The sequence below is a fragment of the Miniopterus schreibersii genome, assembly GCF_964146895.1.
Source record: "Miniopterus schreibersii genome assembly, chromosome: 2".
Taxonomy (NCBI): Eukaryota; Metazoa; Chordata; class Mammalia; order Chiroptera; family Miniopteridae; genus Miniopterus; species Miniopterus schreibersii.
Window position 1 is genome coordinate 95,316,211 of NC_138102.1, and position 19,118 is coordinate 95,335,328.

General features: G+C 41.0%; 1 protein-coding gene and 1 pseudogene across 3 annotated transcripts in view; one reads left to right on the forward strand and one right to left on the reverse strand.

Moving 5' to 3' along the window:
- FGF9 (fibroblast growth factor 9) overlaps nucleotides 1-19,118 on the reverse strand; it is a 133,845-nt gene that overhangs the window by 41,906 nt on the left and 72,821 nt on the right. The window contains exon 1 of one of the 2 annotated variants that reach the window (XM_081129898.1): nucleotides 1,258-2,307. The exons of the other annotated variant lie outside the window; for it this stretch is intronic. Within the exon in view, the coding sequence (XP_080986024.1) occupies nucleotides 1,258-1,534 (277 nt within the window). The 5' untranslated portion in view covers nucleotides 1,535-2,307. Of the gene's footprint in view, nucleotides 1-1,257; nucleotides 2,308-19,118 lie in introns of those variants that run through there. 2 annotated transcript variants of the gene reach the window in all.
- LOC308552480 (tubulin-specific chaperone E-like) lies at nucleotides 8,740-16,176 on the forward strand (annotated as a pseudogene). The gene is made up of 6 exons: nucleotides 8,740-8,797; nucleotides 10,314-10,369; nucleotides 10,478-10,534; nucleotides 14,140-14,412; nucleotides 14,707-14,827; nucleotides 15,232-16,176. The product of its transcript is annotated as a tubulin-specific chaperone E-like (transcript).

Here is a 19,118-nt window from a genome sequence, read left to right on the forward strand (position 1 = left end):
TTTTTTTTTTTTTTTTTTTTTTTTGTACTAACAGGTTCAGCTTGGAGCTGAGGCTTTGGGGAAGCAAAGGGACAAAATGCTGGGCCATCCCATCCCAGGTCTGAATCCTGCTCGCCTCTGAACTCATCCACAGCCCCCAAACCTAAAACAGATAGTTTAGATTGCGGTCAACATCTGGCATGAAAGCTTGAGAGAGAAAAATCACCGAGGGACTTTGTTTTTTATGACCCACTTTAAGTGTTGTCAGGTGGGTCCACTCAAAAGGCAACTTCTTCCAACAGCCTGGTGGCCCAAACTGGCACTTTTTTTTTCTTTTGTATTTTATTTTTTGTGCAAGCAAAGGGGGGAAAAACAGAGTCCCCCACCTGGACTGTGCAGACTATTGGGCTCAGGGTGGCCCAGCTGGCATGTGTGTGCAGAAATGAAAGGCGATGGTTACCAGCCCTCCGGTCGGTAGCCTCCATGCTGAGTCACAAGTACTCTTATGGGGGAGTGAAATCCTCGGAACTGAATGCTCTATAGAATTAGCTCGCAGTTTTTGCACCCGCGCACACACTCATACCAGAGAGCCTCCCAGGAACCCCACCTAGGCTGCACACTATGAAAACTGCAGAGCGTCGGTGGTAACTTGATGGCTGGAAGGACAAGCGCCCCCAGTGAGCGTCCTGTCCCTTCCCAAATCTAATAGGTGACTTCAGTCCTTCTCCCAAAAGAACACTCAGCCAGCAAGCCTGGCTCAAGGGGTTGAGACCCTCACAGTGGGAATCAATACCTTTCATTTACAGTTCAAGCAAGATAATTGTCAGAGGAAAGGGGGGAGGGGCAAAAACTTCATTGGGGCACCAGATTATAATGACCCGTGCCTTCAGGAAAATGCATTTTTAAGTTCTCAGTAGTTAATGATTAAAGCTTGAAACTCCTGGAATTGGTCCATCCAAAAAAACAAAACAAAAATTCCTAAACCCGATCTTTCTGTATATCTGGTGTAAAAGAACGAGGAATTTGTGTGATATTTATAAATCATGCCCTTCTTTTAAAAATTAATTTTTTTTAAAGCCTTTCAATGTAGACTTGCATCAGTGCCAGCGGCAGACCTGCAATTCCGGAGGCTTTTTTTTTTTTTTTTTTTTTTTTAAGCTGGCAAGACAGAGGCAGAAAGTGTGAGAGACCCTTCCCTCAACCCAGCCCGGCCACCCCCTTCTTGGTAGTTATAATCCAGATGTGTCACGGCGCGGACACGAGAGTGTTAATACCTACCGAATCGGCTGTGGTCTTTCCTGGTTCCCTGGATAGTACCATTGGGGAAGATTTCCAAGTGAAATCCAGTCCTGCAGTAGAGCTGCCTCCGCCTGAGAATCCCCTTTAAATGATCCAAGTCCGTGACTGCCGGTCCCCGGGGAAGCCCCCCTGCTTCGGACTGACCCAGGTGGTCACTTAGTAAAACCGGGCTGTCCACCGGCAACACGGGCACATTCCCAAACGGCACTGCATCCTGCACACCGAAATAGTTCCCAACTTCACCTAAGGGAGCCATCAGAAGGCTGGGCTGTTGGAGCACAGGGATAAACAATAATGATGGTGCCAACCCGGGAAATCTTAGGCGAGGTATATCCAACTCCCCTCCCGTACTGCGGTTGCAGAGAGGGGGGGAAAAACAACACGTTCTTTTCTTCAATCCATGAAATGCATAAATAAAAGTAATCTGCCGTTTCACTGGCACAGGTTCAAGGTCAAACCACTAATAGCCTAAGAAACCAGCGCTGTATACTCACACACCGACACACTGATAAACACATCTATGTATCTCTCTGGGTAGAGCCCCGGCTCCTAGCAGGCAGGAAGGTCTGCATCCCAGCCGATGGTCATACTGGGGTAATTTCGTAGTTTCTCCATTTGGTTCCAGATCGGAATGACCGTAGCAACTTCAATGCCTAGGCGTTATTATAGGATTTTAAGATGCACCGGCTACGTCAGAATCCACGGGTCCTGACTCCGGGGAAGGCATGCGCCGTTTTTATTCTAACCGACTCTGCAGACATCAGCAGGAATCCTTCCAGGAGGGAAAAAAAAATCTCACGTTGGTAGCGCCGAAGACTCTCCCCTCCCGATCCCCCCTCCAAAAAAATCAATAATAAAATAATAAAACAAAAAGAAAACTTTAAGCGTCCAAAGCTGGGATCCCGAATCGTGCGGCGGCTCGGCGGAGGTCCATTGGTTCAGCGCGGACGGCCAGCGGCGAGCGAGGGAGCGGTGTCCACAGATCGCGTGCGCCCTGCGGCCGCGAACAGGTGTTGCCGCGCGGGCTCCAGCCTGGTGACGGGCGGAGCGCTGGTCCTGCGCAGCCCCGCCGGCGCGCCGAGTGGCGCAGCAGCGGCATTGGGCCGGGTTTAAGGTAGTGCTGCGCCGCCCGCGCGCCCCGCGGTCCTAGCGCCTGCCCGCATCCGCACGCTGCGGCAGGCCCAGCGCGGCCAGCCGGGCGCGACCACCCGGGGACCAGCCCGGAACCCCGCGTTACAAAGACGCTCGGAGAGACGCAGGGGACGCAAGCCCTGAGACTCCAAGTTCTCCTGCGGAACTGGAGCCTGGACCCCAAAACTTGGCTCGGCGCAGTGATGAAGGTTCAGGCAGGAGTGGGAAAGTAGTTTCGCGTGGACTCTAATATTGCATGAAAAATACAACTTAGTTAAGGGAGTTGGAGGGAAGGGGTCTGACTTAACGACATTGAATGGACATCGCAGTTTCTCCTTCATTCCTCTGCGGGGCTAAGGGTACTGCAGGTGAGACGAGCAGACGCGACCCCAGCCCCCCCCCCCCCACACACACACAGACACTCACACACACACGCACACACACGCAGGTGTGGCCTACGGGTCGGTTTTGGCCGGCCTTTCTGCCGGGCATCTCCGTGGGCGCTGTTCAGGTCCCGCCGGTGCGGTCCTGAAGGCTGCAGTGCGGGCGACGCCGGGCGCCCAAGACCCGCCTCTGTCACGGAGTTGGACCTGCGCGCGCGGGCGGAGAGTCGGGCCGGGAGCGCTCCAGTGGGTCCCTCTGTCCCTAGACCACGCTACTCGGAGCGAGCTCGGATGAGGAGAAGCAAGTCCAGTGTCCCCTCCACGGCCGGAGCCCAGGAGAGCCCGGCGCGTGGGGGCTTCCCGCTCAGCCCGGGAGCCAGCGTGGAAGCCCAGGCTCCAGAGCCGGCCTCGGGTTTCTGCTGGCGGCCGGCCGCCTCCCCGCCCTGCCGTGGCCGAGACAAAGCAACCCGCCGCCCCGAGCTCCGAGGAGCACTGCAGCGCCAGGCTAGGCGCACTCTGCGCCGGGTCCCGAGGTGGTTTTCCACCACACGCGCGGGGACACACACACACACACACACACACTCGCACTCACATTCCCCTCGCAACCGCCCGCGGGCCCCTCTCTCCGCTCCTTTGTTCACATTGTCCTAGAAAGGGCCCGACTCTCAGGTCAGGATGGGGAAACTTGGAGAGACTTGCGCGCAGCCTGACTGCGGGGTGAGCGGTGAGGAGCGAAGTCTGAGCAGAGACTGGACCCCTGCGGCGGGAAGGGGAATCGGAGCCTTTTGGGGGGAGAAGTCGGACCCGCCTTAGCAGCAAGAGGGGAAAGGCTGGAGGGGAAAGGCCAGGGTGTCCCCCTCGGGACCGAAGGTTGTGGAGATGAAAGGCAGCGATGAATTTGCAGATTCTCGGGCGACCTGGGGCAACCTCACCCTGCCCCCTCGTGGACGACATGCTCGGGTGGGCGAGGAACAAGGACAGGGACGAAGTGACCCTCCCTTGTTCCCATTCCCACACCCATTTGCCGCAGTCCCGGATCATGGGGTGCCGGCGCTGCCTCCTGCGTGCTGCTCACGTGTTCATGAAGCACCGGCGCCCTGCCCAGCGGTATTTCCAGCAGTCCATCCACTGTGGGCTTTCACATTGACTGCTCGGTGGTGGATACAAGGAGCTGCGGAGCAAGTGTCACTTCTCATAAACCACCCCAGAAGCCTGCGTTCATCTGGGGGGCAGCCAGCAGCGGTGGGTTAAGCAGGGGTATGCCTGGACCACTTGGGTGCAATGAGCCGGGTGGTTACTTTTTTAAGAAACCTGATGAAGGAAGAGACAGGCGGACAAGAGAGATGGAAAAGGGGAGAGGCTTGATCAAGAGGCAGCCGAGCAGCACATGGACATTTCCACTGAAGGCAGGACTGGGACAATTTCCACCAGCTGTCTCCCACCACATTCTTTCGATCTGAATTTAGACTGTCAGCCAATGAGCAAAGACCATTTCAGCTTAAGAATCCTGAAGCCTGGGGACTGTCACTTTAAAAAGCAATGCAGCAAAGGGAGAGCAGACTAAGTCGCTGATGGAGCATTTTCCCACTTAGAGGCAGTCTCCTCTGGGCATCCCTTTCCACTGCAGTTGGCTTAGTCCACACTCCATCCACATTCCTAACTCCAGCTGCAGGAAAACTTTCCTGCTTCCTTGCCCATTAACTTACCCATCCTGTTTCTCTCCCAGCTTTCCTATTACAGACATAGAAACAAGGTCCTTCCTTTCACTGCTCACATCACATTTCTTGGAAGCTCACCCCAATGGCTATGGCTGACTTCTTCACAATTCCTTCCCAGCTCTGCATTATCAGGAGCTCCTATGTCCAGGCCTGTAAGTGTGTTTTACAAGTATTCTTCAATTAGTATATAGATGTTAAGCTCCAAGAAGACTGAGGCCTGGCTTTCTTGAGACATGTGGTGTAATTGGCATAATAGCACCTGCCTTGGAAGATTGTTAAGAATAAAAGAAAAAATGCACATAAAACAGGCAGCACATAATAGACACTTAAGACATGGTTGCTGTTATTATACTATTCCTAACATAGTTCCCCAGGGATTTCTGCACATGGTATATTCAGCAAATACTATTCTTTACTGCAATCCCCAAGCTCTCTTAGGCTATCTCTTCTCAAAATATTTTAATCCTTCTTGTTTTCCCTTCTTCCAGTTTGTCCTCTGTCTTTTCTGCTGACAATTTGGTAATTAGCCCCAGATTGGAATAAATAATAAGGGACGAGTCATGAAGAGCAATGAGCACCAGCTTAGATCAGCAGATCTGGACCTGTCTTCCCCAACACCCATCTACTCCCTATGAATTTGATACAAGTACATACGTATAAATGGCCTGTAAACTATCAAGTCCCTTCCAATTTAAGGTCACAATTTGAAAAAGCTCTCTGTTCACTTCCACTGCTTAGTTCATTAACATTCATCTCCTCTGATTTCATTGGACACCTCAAATGCAAATCACCACCAAATCATTTTATTTCTTTGCTACAACAACAAGGTGTAACCGGGCCTCTAGCCTTACATCCCCATTCCCTTAATTCCCCCCACCCACTCTGCAGCCCTCAGTTCAGTCCAGGGCTGTTGTTTGAGAACAGAGGAGTGTGGCTGGAGAAGAGTGGTTTGGGAAGGTTGACATCTATTCCCCATCTGACTCCCATGCACTAGACTTAAGCTTCAATGGTACGAGCACAAAACTGTTTTAGCCAGCGTTTACTCACTGCTCACTGCATTCCAGAAACTCTAAGCATCTTTGTGCTTTATCTTTTTAATCCTCAAAACTACCTTAGGAGGTAGGTACCATTATTATCCCATTTGACACATGAAGAAACTGGCTTATAAAGATTAAGTACCTTGTTGACTGCCACAGGACTAATCAATGGTGCAGCCAAATTCATAGAACTCAGACCCCATTGTGCAACACTGGCCTTTATTATAATAGGCATATACTTTTAAATTTTTATAAATAGCATGTTTCCAAAAAATAAATATATAGACATAAATAACGTATATGCATATATAAACAACCAATTAAGAGACATAATGAAGGATTAAAGACCCCAGTTACAATGGAAAAGAAGAAAAGAAAGATAAGATTTCTAGGAACAAAATGAACAAAGATGTGCAAGATCTATATGAAGAAATACATTTAAAGCTCTCTTGGGACACAAAGGAAAACTTGGAACAATCAGAAAGGCATATAATGTTCTTAGATTTTAAAGAACTCAATTTCATAACTATGCATTCATTTCTAAATTAACATAAAAACTTATCATGATTATAATAAAAATACCAACAAGTTTTTAAATTAGAAACACAAATGCTAAATTTTATATAGAAAATTAAATTGACCAAAAAAAAAAAAAAAAGTTTGAAATTGACAAGAAAAATAGCCTTGGCCTGTTTTGCTCAGTGGCTAGATCATTGGGCCAAAGGACTCAAGGGTCTTGGGTTCAATTCCAGTCAAGGGCATGTACCTCCGGTTGCAGGCTATATCCAGGGCCCAATCAGGACAGAGTGCAGGAGGCAACCAATCAATGTATCTCTCTCACATCGATGTCTCTCTCTCTCTCTCTTTCTCTCTCTCTCTTTCTCTTCCTCTCTCTCTTCCCCTCCCACTCCGTCTGAAAAGCAATAGAAAATATCCTCTGGTGAGGATTAAAAATAAAAATTAAAAATAAAGGGGTAACTAGCCATAGAATATTTTTAAACATTTTAAAGCTATACTAATTAAAACATAATAGTATCATATGAATTATTGATATTAGCATGTGAAAGAGAGATAAATAACACAGAATAAAAATTACAGAAATAAACCCCAATACCTATTGGAATTTAATACATGATAATCAATCAATGGGGAAAAAATGAACTATTAAGTAAATGGTTTTGAAACAACTGACTAGACAACTGGGGGAAAAGTAGTACCTAAACTTCATACTTTACTTGAGGATAAAATGTAAATGGAGTATATATTTAGATATAAAAATAAATCATGCCCAGCCAGTGTGGCTCAGTGGTTAAGCATCGACCCATGCACCAAGAGGTTACTAGTTTGATTCCCAGCTAGGGAACATGCCTAGGTTTCAGGCTCCATCCCCGGCAGGGAGCATGCAGGAGGCAGCCGATCGATGTCGATGTTTCTCTCTCATCGATATTTCTATCTCTCTCCCCTGTCCTCGCTCTCTAAAAATCAATAAAAACATTTTAAAAAATAAAAATAAATCATAACAAGTACCAAAAGAAACAATAAATAAATTCCTTTATAATCTGAGTTGTGAAGGCCTTACTGCAGGCATACCTCAGAGATACTGCAGGTTTGGTTCCAGGCCACCACAATAAAGTGAGTAACGCGAATTTTTTTATTTCCCAGGACCTATAACAGTTATGTTTATACTATACTATAGTCTATTAAGTGTGCAATAGCATTATGTCTAAAAAAAAGTACATATCTTAATTAAAAATACTTTATTGCTAAAAAATGCTAACCACCCTCTGAGCCTTCAGGAGGTCATAATCTTTTTGCTGGTGGAGGGTTTTACCTTCAATTCATAAAAACACAATATGTGAGGAGCACAATAGAGCAAAGCAGAGTAAAACAAGGTGTACCTATAATTGTATCACAGGATTCAAAGGACTAAAAGAAAATAATGATAAATTCAAACACACAAACATTTATTTAACTACATGGAGGACAACATAAATTCAAAAGATAAATGACAAAATATAAAAATGTGCATCTCATATCAAGATAAAGAACTAATTTCCCTAACACATAAAGAGCTTCTAAACCAATAAGAAAAATACAACTTCCAATTTCCAGTTAGACATATAAAGAGCTTGGAAGTTATCATTCCTGTCCAAGAAAATAGTTGAACAAACTGAAAGTCAACAACTCTTGGATCTATCAAAGAATTGAGGTCACAGGACAAACTGCTTCCCTGAAAACTGGAAAGACAGATAAATAGATACAGAAAATTACAGCTTTCTGGAACAGAAGCCCACAGCTGGAACCAGTATCTGTAGGAACACTTTAAACTATAATTAATGAATTGCTGGGGACTCAGTGTGTACAAGCTTGAGAGTTAAAAATTCAGAAGAGGCCCCTATACTTTCCTGAGATTTACCTCCAGAAGCCCTACTAGTACCAAGTTCTGAATGAGAAAATCTGAGACTATGCCGTACACCTAAAACTAATACAATATAATATTGAATGTAGTGTAATTGGAAAAAAAATTTAAGAAAATCAGAAAAATCTCCTCCTGTTTCCTTCAGTGGTAGGGGAAACATAACCACTTTGAAATATGCTCAGAGTGCTCTGTTTTCCTTCACAAAGTCATCCCTCAAGGAAAATGATTTTACCAGCACCTAACCAACCTGCAAGAAGGAAAAAATCCAACTCCAGTCCCCTCTGGCCTTCAATATGGATGAAGGGAAATACCCAGCTGAGGCAGCCTTACTAAAAGACTGAGATGTCATCATAGGACTACAGAACACTTCCCCTGCCCCCATACCTTACCATCACCTCCATAGGGCTCTTGTATAATAACAGGGATTAGAGCTAAAAGAATCAAAATACTCAGACCCCACTTAAGGAGCCTCTAGGGAAACCCGGACACAAAAACAAGGACATGGGAAGAAAATTTCAGCCCCTAATGACACAGCTACTACAAACAGTAAAAACAGCATAACTGCTAGTCAGATAAAGTCCTATTTATCTCAGTAATTTTTACTCAATACATCACATCCAGCTTTCAATTAAAAAACAAACAAACAAACAACAAAAAAACACAAAGCATGCTAAAGGTAAACACACACACAGTGTAAAGAGACAAAGCAATCAGAACCAGTCTCAGATATGGTAGGAATTTTGGTATTATCACACCAGGTGTTTGAAATAACCATGATTGATATGCTAAGGGCTCTAATGGAAAAAGTGGACAACATTCAAGAACAGATGGGTAATGTAAGAAGAAAGATTAAGACTAAAGGAAAGATTCTAAAGGAAAAGCTAGAAATCAAAACACTGTAACCACAATGAACAATGTCTTTGATGGGCTTATCAGTGGACCGAACACAGTCAAGGAAAGAATCAGTGAGCCTGACCATATGTCAACAGAAACTTCTCAAACTGAAATACAAAGATTTTTTTAAAAGAAAGAAAAGGAACAGCATATCCAAGAACTGTGGGATAGTAATAAAAGGTGTGACATACACAGAATGGGACTATCAGAAGAAGAAGGAAAAAAAACTGGATAATGGTTGAGAATTTTCCAAAATTGATGACAGACTCTAACCCACAGATCTAGGAAGCCCACAGAAAACTAAGTGGGATAAATACCAAAAAATCTACATTGTATATCATATTCAACATATATTCCATGTCTACAGTGTAGACAATCAAAGACAAAGATATTATCTTGGAAAAGGCTAGAGAGAGAGAAAAACAAATACCTTACAGATCCTTTTCTCAATATCCTTTGCTGTGTCTTCCTCCATCCTCTTCTCAACATCCAGTGTTTAATGTCCAGAGGCTCAGTTACCAGATCTCTTCTCCATAACTCATTTCCAAGAGGATTTCATCTCCCAAGGCTTTCAATAACAATCCATTAGCTGAGATGTCCCAGATTACAATGGTAGCCCTTTCCTCTCTCCTAAATAACCTTTTCCAGGAGTTGGACATTATTCCCAGTGTGATGAACAACCATGGTGATCAACCATGATTCCCTCAAAAGAATCCACAGACTATGCAATGCAATCACTTTACTTTCAAACATAAATTCTAAGCAGTGTTTCTGTGACTCATTCTTCTTTCCTAAGACTGTTTGTCCCCAGGTTTCTTCACCTCTACTGCTCCCCAAATTAAGTTTGATTTGTAATTAGTCTCCCACTGAGTTATGTTTATATTCTCAATGATTTCCAACTTTGCTTGTTGTTATCATTAACAAAAATGCTAAGTTTAATGGAACGTTTATCTGCTTCGTTGGTTATAGTGCTATGCTTTTTAGTGATTCAATGGATAATTACCAAGTTACCATTTTTTAATAATTACCTAAAATCATAAGACATAGGAAGAATAGAAAAACTATAAAAGCATAAGTTATATTAAGAAGAATAAAATATTGGAGGTGTGACTTAAGTTTCTAGAAGCCATGAATAAATTTGGTGAAGGATGAGTGAAAAAGAAAAAAGAAGGGTAAAGAGAAAATTATTTTCGAAGAAGGTAAGGGCAACTATCCTTTGCATTGTTTCCCCCTGCATTTATTTTCTGGCTTTCATCTGGAAACATAGTCGTTCTGCCCTCTCTGTAGTTTTTCTTCTAGTTAAGCCTACTGGCCACAAATTCCCTGTTTTGTCAGAAAATGTGTTTATTTCACCTTCATCTTTTAAGATATTTTCATTGGGTATAGAATTCCTGGTTGGCAGTCATTTCATTCCTAGCACTCTACAGTTGTCATTTTATTTTCTTTCTTATAGCTTTTGGAATTTTAGTCAAGAAATCACCTGTAAATCTTATTGTTGCTACTTTGCAGGTAATGTATCTTTTATCTTGGGGTGCTTTTAAGATTTTTGTGTCTGACTTTTGAGCAGCTTCAGTATGTTCTTCCTAGATATAATTTTTTGTGTGTTTATTCTGCTAGGTTTTTACAGAGCTTCTTAAATCTAGAATTGATGTTCTCGTTTTGGAAACCTCTTTGGTATGTTTTTGAATATTGCCTATTCCCTATTCTCTCTTTTCTCTTTGGGACTACAGTTATGTATATGTTAGACATTTTTGTTTTGTATTTCTATTAGTTTTTCTCTTTGTACTTCAGGTTTGAGTATTTTCTTTAAATCTTTCTTCCAATTCATTCATCCTAACTTTTGCTATGTCCATTCTGCTACTAAACCACTTCAATAAGCTCTTAATTTCAGATAACATTTTTTTCAGTCCTAGAATGTCCATTTAATTTTTTAAAATAAATTCCCATTCTTGGTGAAATTTTCCGTATTTCCATATCTCTCTCTCCATACACACACACACACACACACATATAATCTTGAACATCATTTTCATGTTTTTATCCATTAACTCCAATAGTTTACCATGTGGCCTGCTTCTGCTGGTTTTTCTTCTGTCTCTTTATCATCATTCATATTTTCTTGCTTCTTTGTATGCCTAAATATTGTTGATTGTATGTTAGATGTTGTACGTAGAAAAGTGGAGGCTGCTCTGGCCAGTTTGCTCAGTGGTTAGAGCATCAGGCCTCAGACAAAGGGTCGCAGGTTTGAGTCCTGGTCAAGGGCACATACCTAGTTGCAGGTTTGATCCCCAGCCCCGGTCAGGGCACATGTGGGAGGCAGCCTATCAATGTTTCTCTCTTTCTCTTTCTCCCTCTCCCCCTATCCCCCTAGTTCCACTATCTCTAAAAGTCAATGGAGAATAATATCCTGGGTAAGGATTAACAAAAAGAAAAAGAAAGAAAAGTAGAGGCTAATGATGATGATTCCGCTGAAGAGTGTGTCCCTTTCATTCTCTTTGAGAGACTGGGTGAAGAGCTGAGAACCTGAATCCAGCAGGAACTGAAATAGATTGGGGCTAGGCCACAGTTTTAGTAAGACTCTATGGACCTTTGGTTGCTCCCCACCTCAGTCCTCCCACGCTTCTGATGGAGAGCCTGACTGGTGTCATTTCCTCAACCCTGAAAAATTGCAGGAAATCTTTCTCTACCCTTCAGAGGTTTTCAAATCAGCTCTCCAGCATCCTGGACACACAAAGATTCAAAATCTGGCAAAGGCCTTAAAGGTCCTGGGAACAGCCATGTACCTGAAGCAGGCCGTATCCTAGAGGTTTCTAATTTCTTAAGATCATAACCCCATGGGAGGTTTCATTTGACCTTTAGAAACTTTCAGCCCCACTCCCCAGCATCCTATGAATCCTACGAATGCAGCAAATATCTTGGGGAGAAAACCATCTCTGAGTTTGAAGCCCCTTAATTTTCTAGTTTGTCACACTAGCTCTGTGTTGGCATGATTTTACTGCTGTCTGAGGTGATTGTTTCATAAACAACAGTCTTCAACAACTGACTTGCACTTGTTAATCTTCATTTACAAGACTGCATGAATGCAAATTCAAAATAAGATTTAAAATTATTAGTGAATTACCATCTCAGATCTTCATAAAGGTGGGTTTACAACATTTATGAAACAATCACCTCAGACAGCATTTTCCACTGATGGGAGAAAACACAAAATCAAAAATGACATTCCAAATATTTCTAAAGATATATATAGCAGTAAAATCATGCCCTATATGAACCTCCTGGCACACTGACTCTACAAATTATGCTGGTATATAAATTCATCTCCAGAAAACTATGCCAGCTTCTCGATATGACCAAACTGGAAAGATGTGTTTATTCTTACCGTCTCTCTGGATGGCTCTACCAAGCTGGCCTTTCAAATATGTGTTTGTGTAACATCTTTAAGCACTTCTTCTAGACAGCTATAGCAATTCAATACAGCTCCTTTTGCTGTGAGAGAGTCATTGCTGTTCAGCTAAGCTGGTCTTTAGTAAGGTTTTCAGCAGTAAGTACTTATGTGGTACCCTCTGAAGGACATCCAGAAAGTCCCTATGCCCAAAACTTATCACCTAATATTAATGCAATTTTTTATAAATCAGAAGGGAGAGACGAGTGAGTCTCATTCGTGAACTGACCAGGCCCAGAAGATACACTGTTAATATCAAGAATAATTAAATAGCATGAGTTTAAAGAAAAGTAGGAAACGACGACCACACCCAGCCGACGAAATCACTGCAGAGTTATAGTTGGTGAGGCATTTTTGTTTTCAATATATGGGAGCTACTTGAGGGTAAAGGAAACAAAATCATGTGTTAAAATGCGAACAGTGGCAATGCCTCCTTCTCCACTATGCTGTGACTGAATTATGTATGTTTTTTAATCAACTTGACCATATTTGGGTTGTTTGGTGTGGCATTGTTTACTTTGTGTTGAAAACACAGTAAAAAGACAAAAAAAGTCTCAGTGTTTCTAAGGATACCTAACTATGGAGAGAAGGCTGTGTTTTGAATCAGTTCTTATATGAAAAACTACAAAGAGATCCAATGACAGTGCCTGGTCTTAATCTTCGAACATTTCTTTTACAATGACTGGATTTTACTTACTACCTTCCTTACTTGCTTATTTCTTTTACTTCCCAGACTTCCAGTTGGGTTGGATGACAACATGGCACTTTTTCTGTCACTCTCAAGTATGTATCTGACTATGTGAATTTCAAGTGGGACAGTTACTGGTGACTAAACTATGGTATGTGAACTATATTTGAAAACATAAGCATCAATAGTCATATACCTAACAGAAAAAAGGCACTGTTCACTCTGCTGAGTTTTAGAAAAACACACTGTACAATACAATATGGAACCAGCTATTGAGTTTTTTGCACATATTCTTTCCCACAGAACAAGATGAAAAGGAATGCTCTCCCACAATTTATAAATTCTTCTATCCACCAAAGAAAAGATAATGTGAAATGAGCAAAACAAGAGAATACAGCAAAGTAGAAAAAGCAGATTCCTCAAGTTCTCTTCTGCCATCAGACTGAAGAGGCTGATTAGCAGTTCCAAGACTGACTTCCTCATCTGTACAATATGGATGATAATACCTGCCACATACTTGTTTTCAGGATAAAAAGAGATAGACCAGATCAAATGCCTGGTACCTAAAAAGGGCTCAATAAAAGCACATCTTATTTATGAACATAAATTAATTTTACCTGAACAGGAAGCTATTTTCAACAGGGAAAAATAAAGAGAAATTATATTTATGAAGACTAAGTAATAAAGGGAAAATCAGAAAAAAATTTAAATATAGTATAATTAGTACTATACAAAAACTACATTTGCATGCAGTGGGGGTTCAGGAGCGAAGCCTGAGGAAATACAACCAATGGTTATGATCATGAACCTCCTAGTGTTTTTGTTCTATTTTCAAGTTTTTCAATAATGCACTTAATATTACTTATATAATGAAAAAATATGTATTTTTTTGAAAGCTAAATGATTCCCTTTTTCATAAAAATTACCTACTTCCTAGCAGAGGCATTCAAAATATTATTTTATATACTTCAGAGCTGTTCTGCATAATTGCTAATAATGATTTCATTCAACTCATCATTTATCAAGAGTCTTGTGCCAAACTACAGAAGGACACAAAATGAATGAGATAGGGTCCTGTCCTCATTACTTCCCTTGATAATAACAATGGTGGTGTTTCTACTGTTGTAAATTGGTTTGTTCATTAAGGTTTACAGGGAAACAGAGAGGGAGCAGGAGAGGGAAGAAGAGATATACTGCAAGGAACTGTGGGGGATGGTGGGGCAAATTCAAAATCGCTATGTATTAGAAGATGAACCAGAGGGAGATGGAAAAGAGCAAATTGTTACCACTGGAAATAAACCTGTGGAAACTACTGATTTTGAGTCTGTTATAAAATGGCGAAGACAGCTAAGCAAGCTGCAAAAAAATTTTTTGAGGAGCCGCGCAGTAAATTGTGGTGACAAAGGAGGCATTGCCAAAGTGTGTCTTAATATTACAAATTTAGATTTGTTAAAAAACCTGCTGACAGCCCAGCTGGCGTGGCTCAGAGGTTGAGCATCGACCTAGGAACCAAGAGATCACAGTTCGATTCCCAGTCAGAGCACATGCTAGGGTTGTGGGATTGATCCCCAGTAGGAAATGTGCAAGAGGCAGCCAATTGATGACTCATCATAGAAGTTTCTACCTCACTCTCCCTCCCTCTTCTTCTCTCTGAAATCAATAAAAATTAAAAATTTTAAAATTTGAAAAATTTTTTAAAAATAAAAATAAAAAAACCTGCTGACGGCATGGGATGAAGTCATGGATACTGCTGATCAGCTCAGATATTTGATGTCCTTAATCTCAGTGAAAATAAACTGAGATTTCCCCCTGGCTCACTAAATCCAACTGGAACATTTTCTTTTTTTATATATAACATTATTAAATTTATTGCAGTGACCATGGTTAATATGAACATATAGATTTTGGGTGTAGGTTTCTACATTACAAGATCTGTATATTGCTCTATGTGCCCAGCACCCAAAAGTCATATCTCCTCCCATCACCATATATTAAGACCCCCTTCCCCCTCACACTTCCCCTTCCCTCTGGCAACCACCACACTGCTGTTTATGTCAATGAGTTTCAGTTTTATATCCCACATGTGAGGGAAATCATATGGTTCTTAGCTTTTTCTGACTTATTTCACTTAGCATAATATTCTCAAGGTCCATCCATGTTGTTACAAATGGATAAAGATGCGGTACATGTACACAATGGAATACTACTCAGCCATAAGAAAGGATGAAATCCTGGAACATTTTCTACACTGAAGGTTTTAGTCCTTGGCCAAACAGGAATAACACGGGCACAGATGCTCCAGTGTGCTGCTGGGTGGCTGGTCTTCCAGGAGTCTAACAATCTTTCCATTTCAGAAAGGCTGGCTGCTGTTCTACACATGGTCAAGTCATTAGACCTTTCTTCTAATCAATTAATTGGTGAAAATCAGCTGTTTCTAATAGCCTATCTGCCCAGATTAGAACAACTGATCCTTTCTGACATTGGGATTTCTTCTCTACATTTCTCAGATGCTGGGATTGTGTGCAAAACTTTAATGTCCAATGCCTTGTAGTCAATGACAAGCAAATATTTCAATGGTCATTCATCAATGAGCTGGATAAATTACACAGTCTGCATGCTTTGTCCTGCCTAAGAAACCCTAACTGAGGGAAGCAGAGTGGAAACCACCCTCCAGTTCATTATCATCAAGATCAGTCAGCTGATGACCCTAAGCAAATGCAAGATTCTCCCTAAAGAGAGGCTGGAACCCAGCTGGATTACCACAAAGCATTTGGAAGTGAATGGAAAAAGGAGAGTGGGCATCAGGATCCAGACAAAAACAGGCCAAATGAGGAGTGTGTGCGTGGCAGCTCATCCCAGATACCATTCTGCCTCAAATATGGTGCACCTGAAAATGGGGACCTCAAAACACAACAACCATTTTTGCTCAAAAACCAGCTACTAACACTGAAGATAAAATATCATAACCATTTTGATCAGAAAGTTCTAGAGAAACAATTGCCAGACCATGACAATTCAAAGTGAAAGGATTGCTGTCACATCTCCTCAAAGTTCCTGGGTCCAATCTTCTGTTGTCCTATGAAAGTCCCAAAATGCCAGGCAGAGATTGAACCGGAAAATGACCAACAGTCATTACAGTTTTATTCTGTGGAAAATGGAGATTGTCTATCAGTGCAATGGTAACAGCCAACTAATAAAACTCAGAGACTAGACTGTTTATGGTAACTGGGGTTCATTGGAAATAAATGATTTATTGGAACAATTCTACCCTCAAAAAAAAGAGGTTTTATAACTTGCACTAAGTATAGAAAAGGCTGTGTACTTTTCATTGGGAAGAGACTACTTCTAAGCTTATATATAATAGCAATAATAAAGACTTTGTACCTACTTTTTAAAAAGTTTGAAAATACACTAAAAATCATGAGTTTTTCATTGTACATTGTATTATTCAGGGTTCTCTAGAAATGCAATCAATGGTGTGTGTGTGTGTGTGTAGAGAAAAAGAAATAGATTTATATATACATCATATATAATACATATTTATACACACACATATATAAAGGAATTTATTATAGAGAATTGGCTCATGTTATTATGGAGACTGGCAAGTTCAAAATCTGAAGAGCCGATGTTCCAGTTTAAGTCCAAATGCTGGAAGCTGCTGTAGAACTAGGAAGAGCCAATGTCCTCTTTGGAAGGCGATCAGGCAGAAAATTCTTTCCTACTCAGGGCAGAGTCAAAGTCAACCTTTTGTTCTATTCAGGCCCTCAACTGATTGGATGAGGCTCACCCTAATCCTGGATGGCCATCTGCTTTACTCAGTCTACTCACATAAATGTTATCTTCATCCAAAACCACCTTCACAGAAATTCTCGTAATAATGTTTGGCCAAATATCTAGCACATACATTGACACCCATAACACCCATTGAAGAAAAACTTTAACCATAACACCCACTGAAGAAAAAGAAAGACACCAGGAAAAGGAAAGAAAAATTTAAAATAACTTAAATGTTCATTAATAGGAAATCAGTTAAAAGACTAATTCAGCCATACACTGATATACACACACCATTATTTTTTAGTGTGACAGAAGATTGGTTAGTGTCATGGAAAGTTTCTTAAATACCATTGAACAGGCTCTGACATTATATGAGTGAATTCTTGTAGTACCTTTAGACATAACTCATCCAAGCCTAGACATTTAAACCTGTCTAGTGTACTCTGGTACTCATCAGAGACAGAAGATGGAATCATATAACTGGAAGGGAATGTTGTGGTCATCTCATCCAAATCCCCTCTAATAATGATAAAGAAAAATAAGACAGTGGTTTAGATATATCTAGAATTATTGACAGAGCCTTGATCTCAGACATTTAAAAATACTGTAAGCGTTTAAATGTCAGACTGGGGTTTGATGCTGACCACCAAAACAATGGGAAAAGTACAAACCTGTTTCGGCAAAGTAATGTTTCACTATTCCTATTTTGTGTTAAAGTCAAGATTACACAGAGTATTGTTACCATCAAAGGAAAACCCAGAAATAGGTCTTGGTCCTGCCTACACCTCAGGATTACATGAGCAGTGACATAAAAATATAGTTGTTGGGACTCACCTCAGACTTACTGAGGTTTTCCCTCCCCTTCTGGTGAGAATGCTGATCTAGAGCTTTCCTCAAACTTTTGATTTGGTTCATTTAGACATGCCCAGAGAAAAGTGCAAAAAAAAGGGGGGGGGGAACTAGACACAAATTATGATTCAAAATAAAAAACAGACCTACAATTTCAGAAACAGTGTTTTCACAACTACTATTTTCAGCCTCTAAAATAAATCCTAATATCAGAGAAAGTCTAAATAATGACATTTCTGAAGTTAATCACAAAAAAGTGTACTGATTTTAACTTCATGTCTGGGACCAGCCTTTCAGAGTCCAGTTACAAATGTATATAATACATCTATCTGTTAACGATACTTAAAGATTTGAATGCCACCCCATTAGAGTTTAAAACTCTGATATTAATGACAATATTCCTCTTGTACCATTTGGTGTGTGTGAACTGCAACAAAGTCTACTGAAATACTAGTTGTTATTCCCATGATGTGACTTTTAATTATGAATCTGCTATTCATGGACTAAAAAGTGAGGACCAGCCAGCAGTTAGAGCACCGGCCCCAGCACCAAAGGGTCACAGGTTCAATTCCAGTCAAGGGCACAAACCTGGGTTGCAGGTTCAATCCCCTGCCCCCATCAGGGCCTGTGCAGGAAGCAACCAATCGATGTGTCTCTCTCACATCAGTGTTTCTCTCTCTCCCTCCTTCCCTCCCTTCCACTCTCTCTAAAAATCAATGGAAAAACTATCCTCAGGTGAGGATTAACAAAACTGATGATAGATAGATAGATGATAGATGATAGATAGATAGATGATAGATAGATGATAGATGATAGATGATGATAGATAGATAGATGATAGATAGATAGATAGATAGATAGATAGATAGATAGATAGATAGATAGATAGATAGATAGATAGATGATAGATAGATGATAGATAGATGATAGATAGATGATAGATAGATAGATAGATAGATGATTAGATAGATATAGATAGATAGATAGATAGATAGATAGATAGATAGATAGATAGATAGATAGATAGATAGATAGATAGATGATAGATGATAGATAGATAGATAGATGATAGATGATAGATAGATGATAGATAGATAGATGATAGATAGATGATAGATAGATAGATAGATGATAGATAGATAGATAGATGATAGATGATAGATAGATAGATAGATAGATAGATAGATAGATAGATAGATAGATATAGATAGATATAGATAGATGATAGATAGATGATAGATATAGGTAGATAGATATAGATAGATAGAAATTAGATAGATGATAGATAGATGATAGATGATGATAGATAGATGATTAGATAGATAGATGATAGATGATAGATAGATGATAGATGATAGATAGATGATAGATGATGATAGATAGATAGATAGATAGATGATAGATGATAGATAGATAGATAGATAGATATAGATAGATAGATGATAGATGATAGATAGATGATGATAGATGATAGATGATAGATAGATAGATGATAG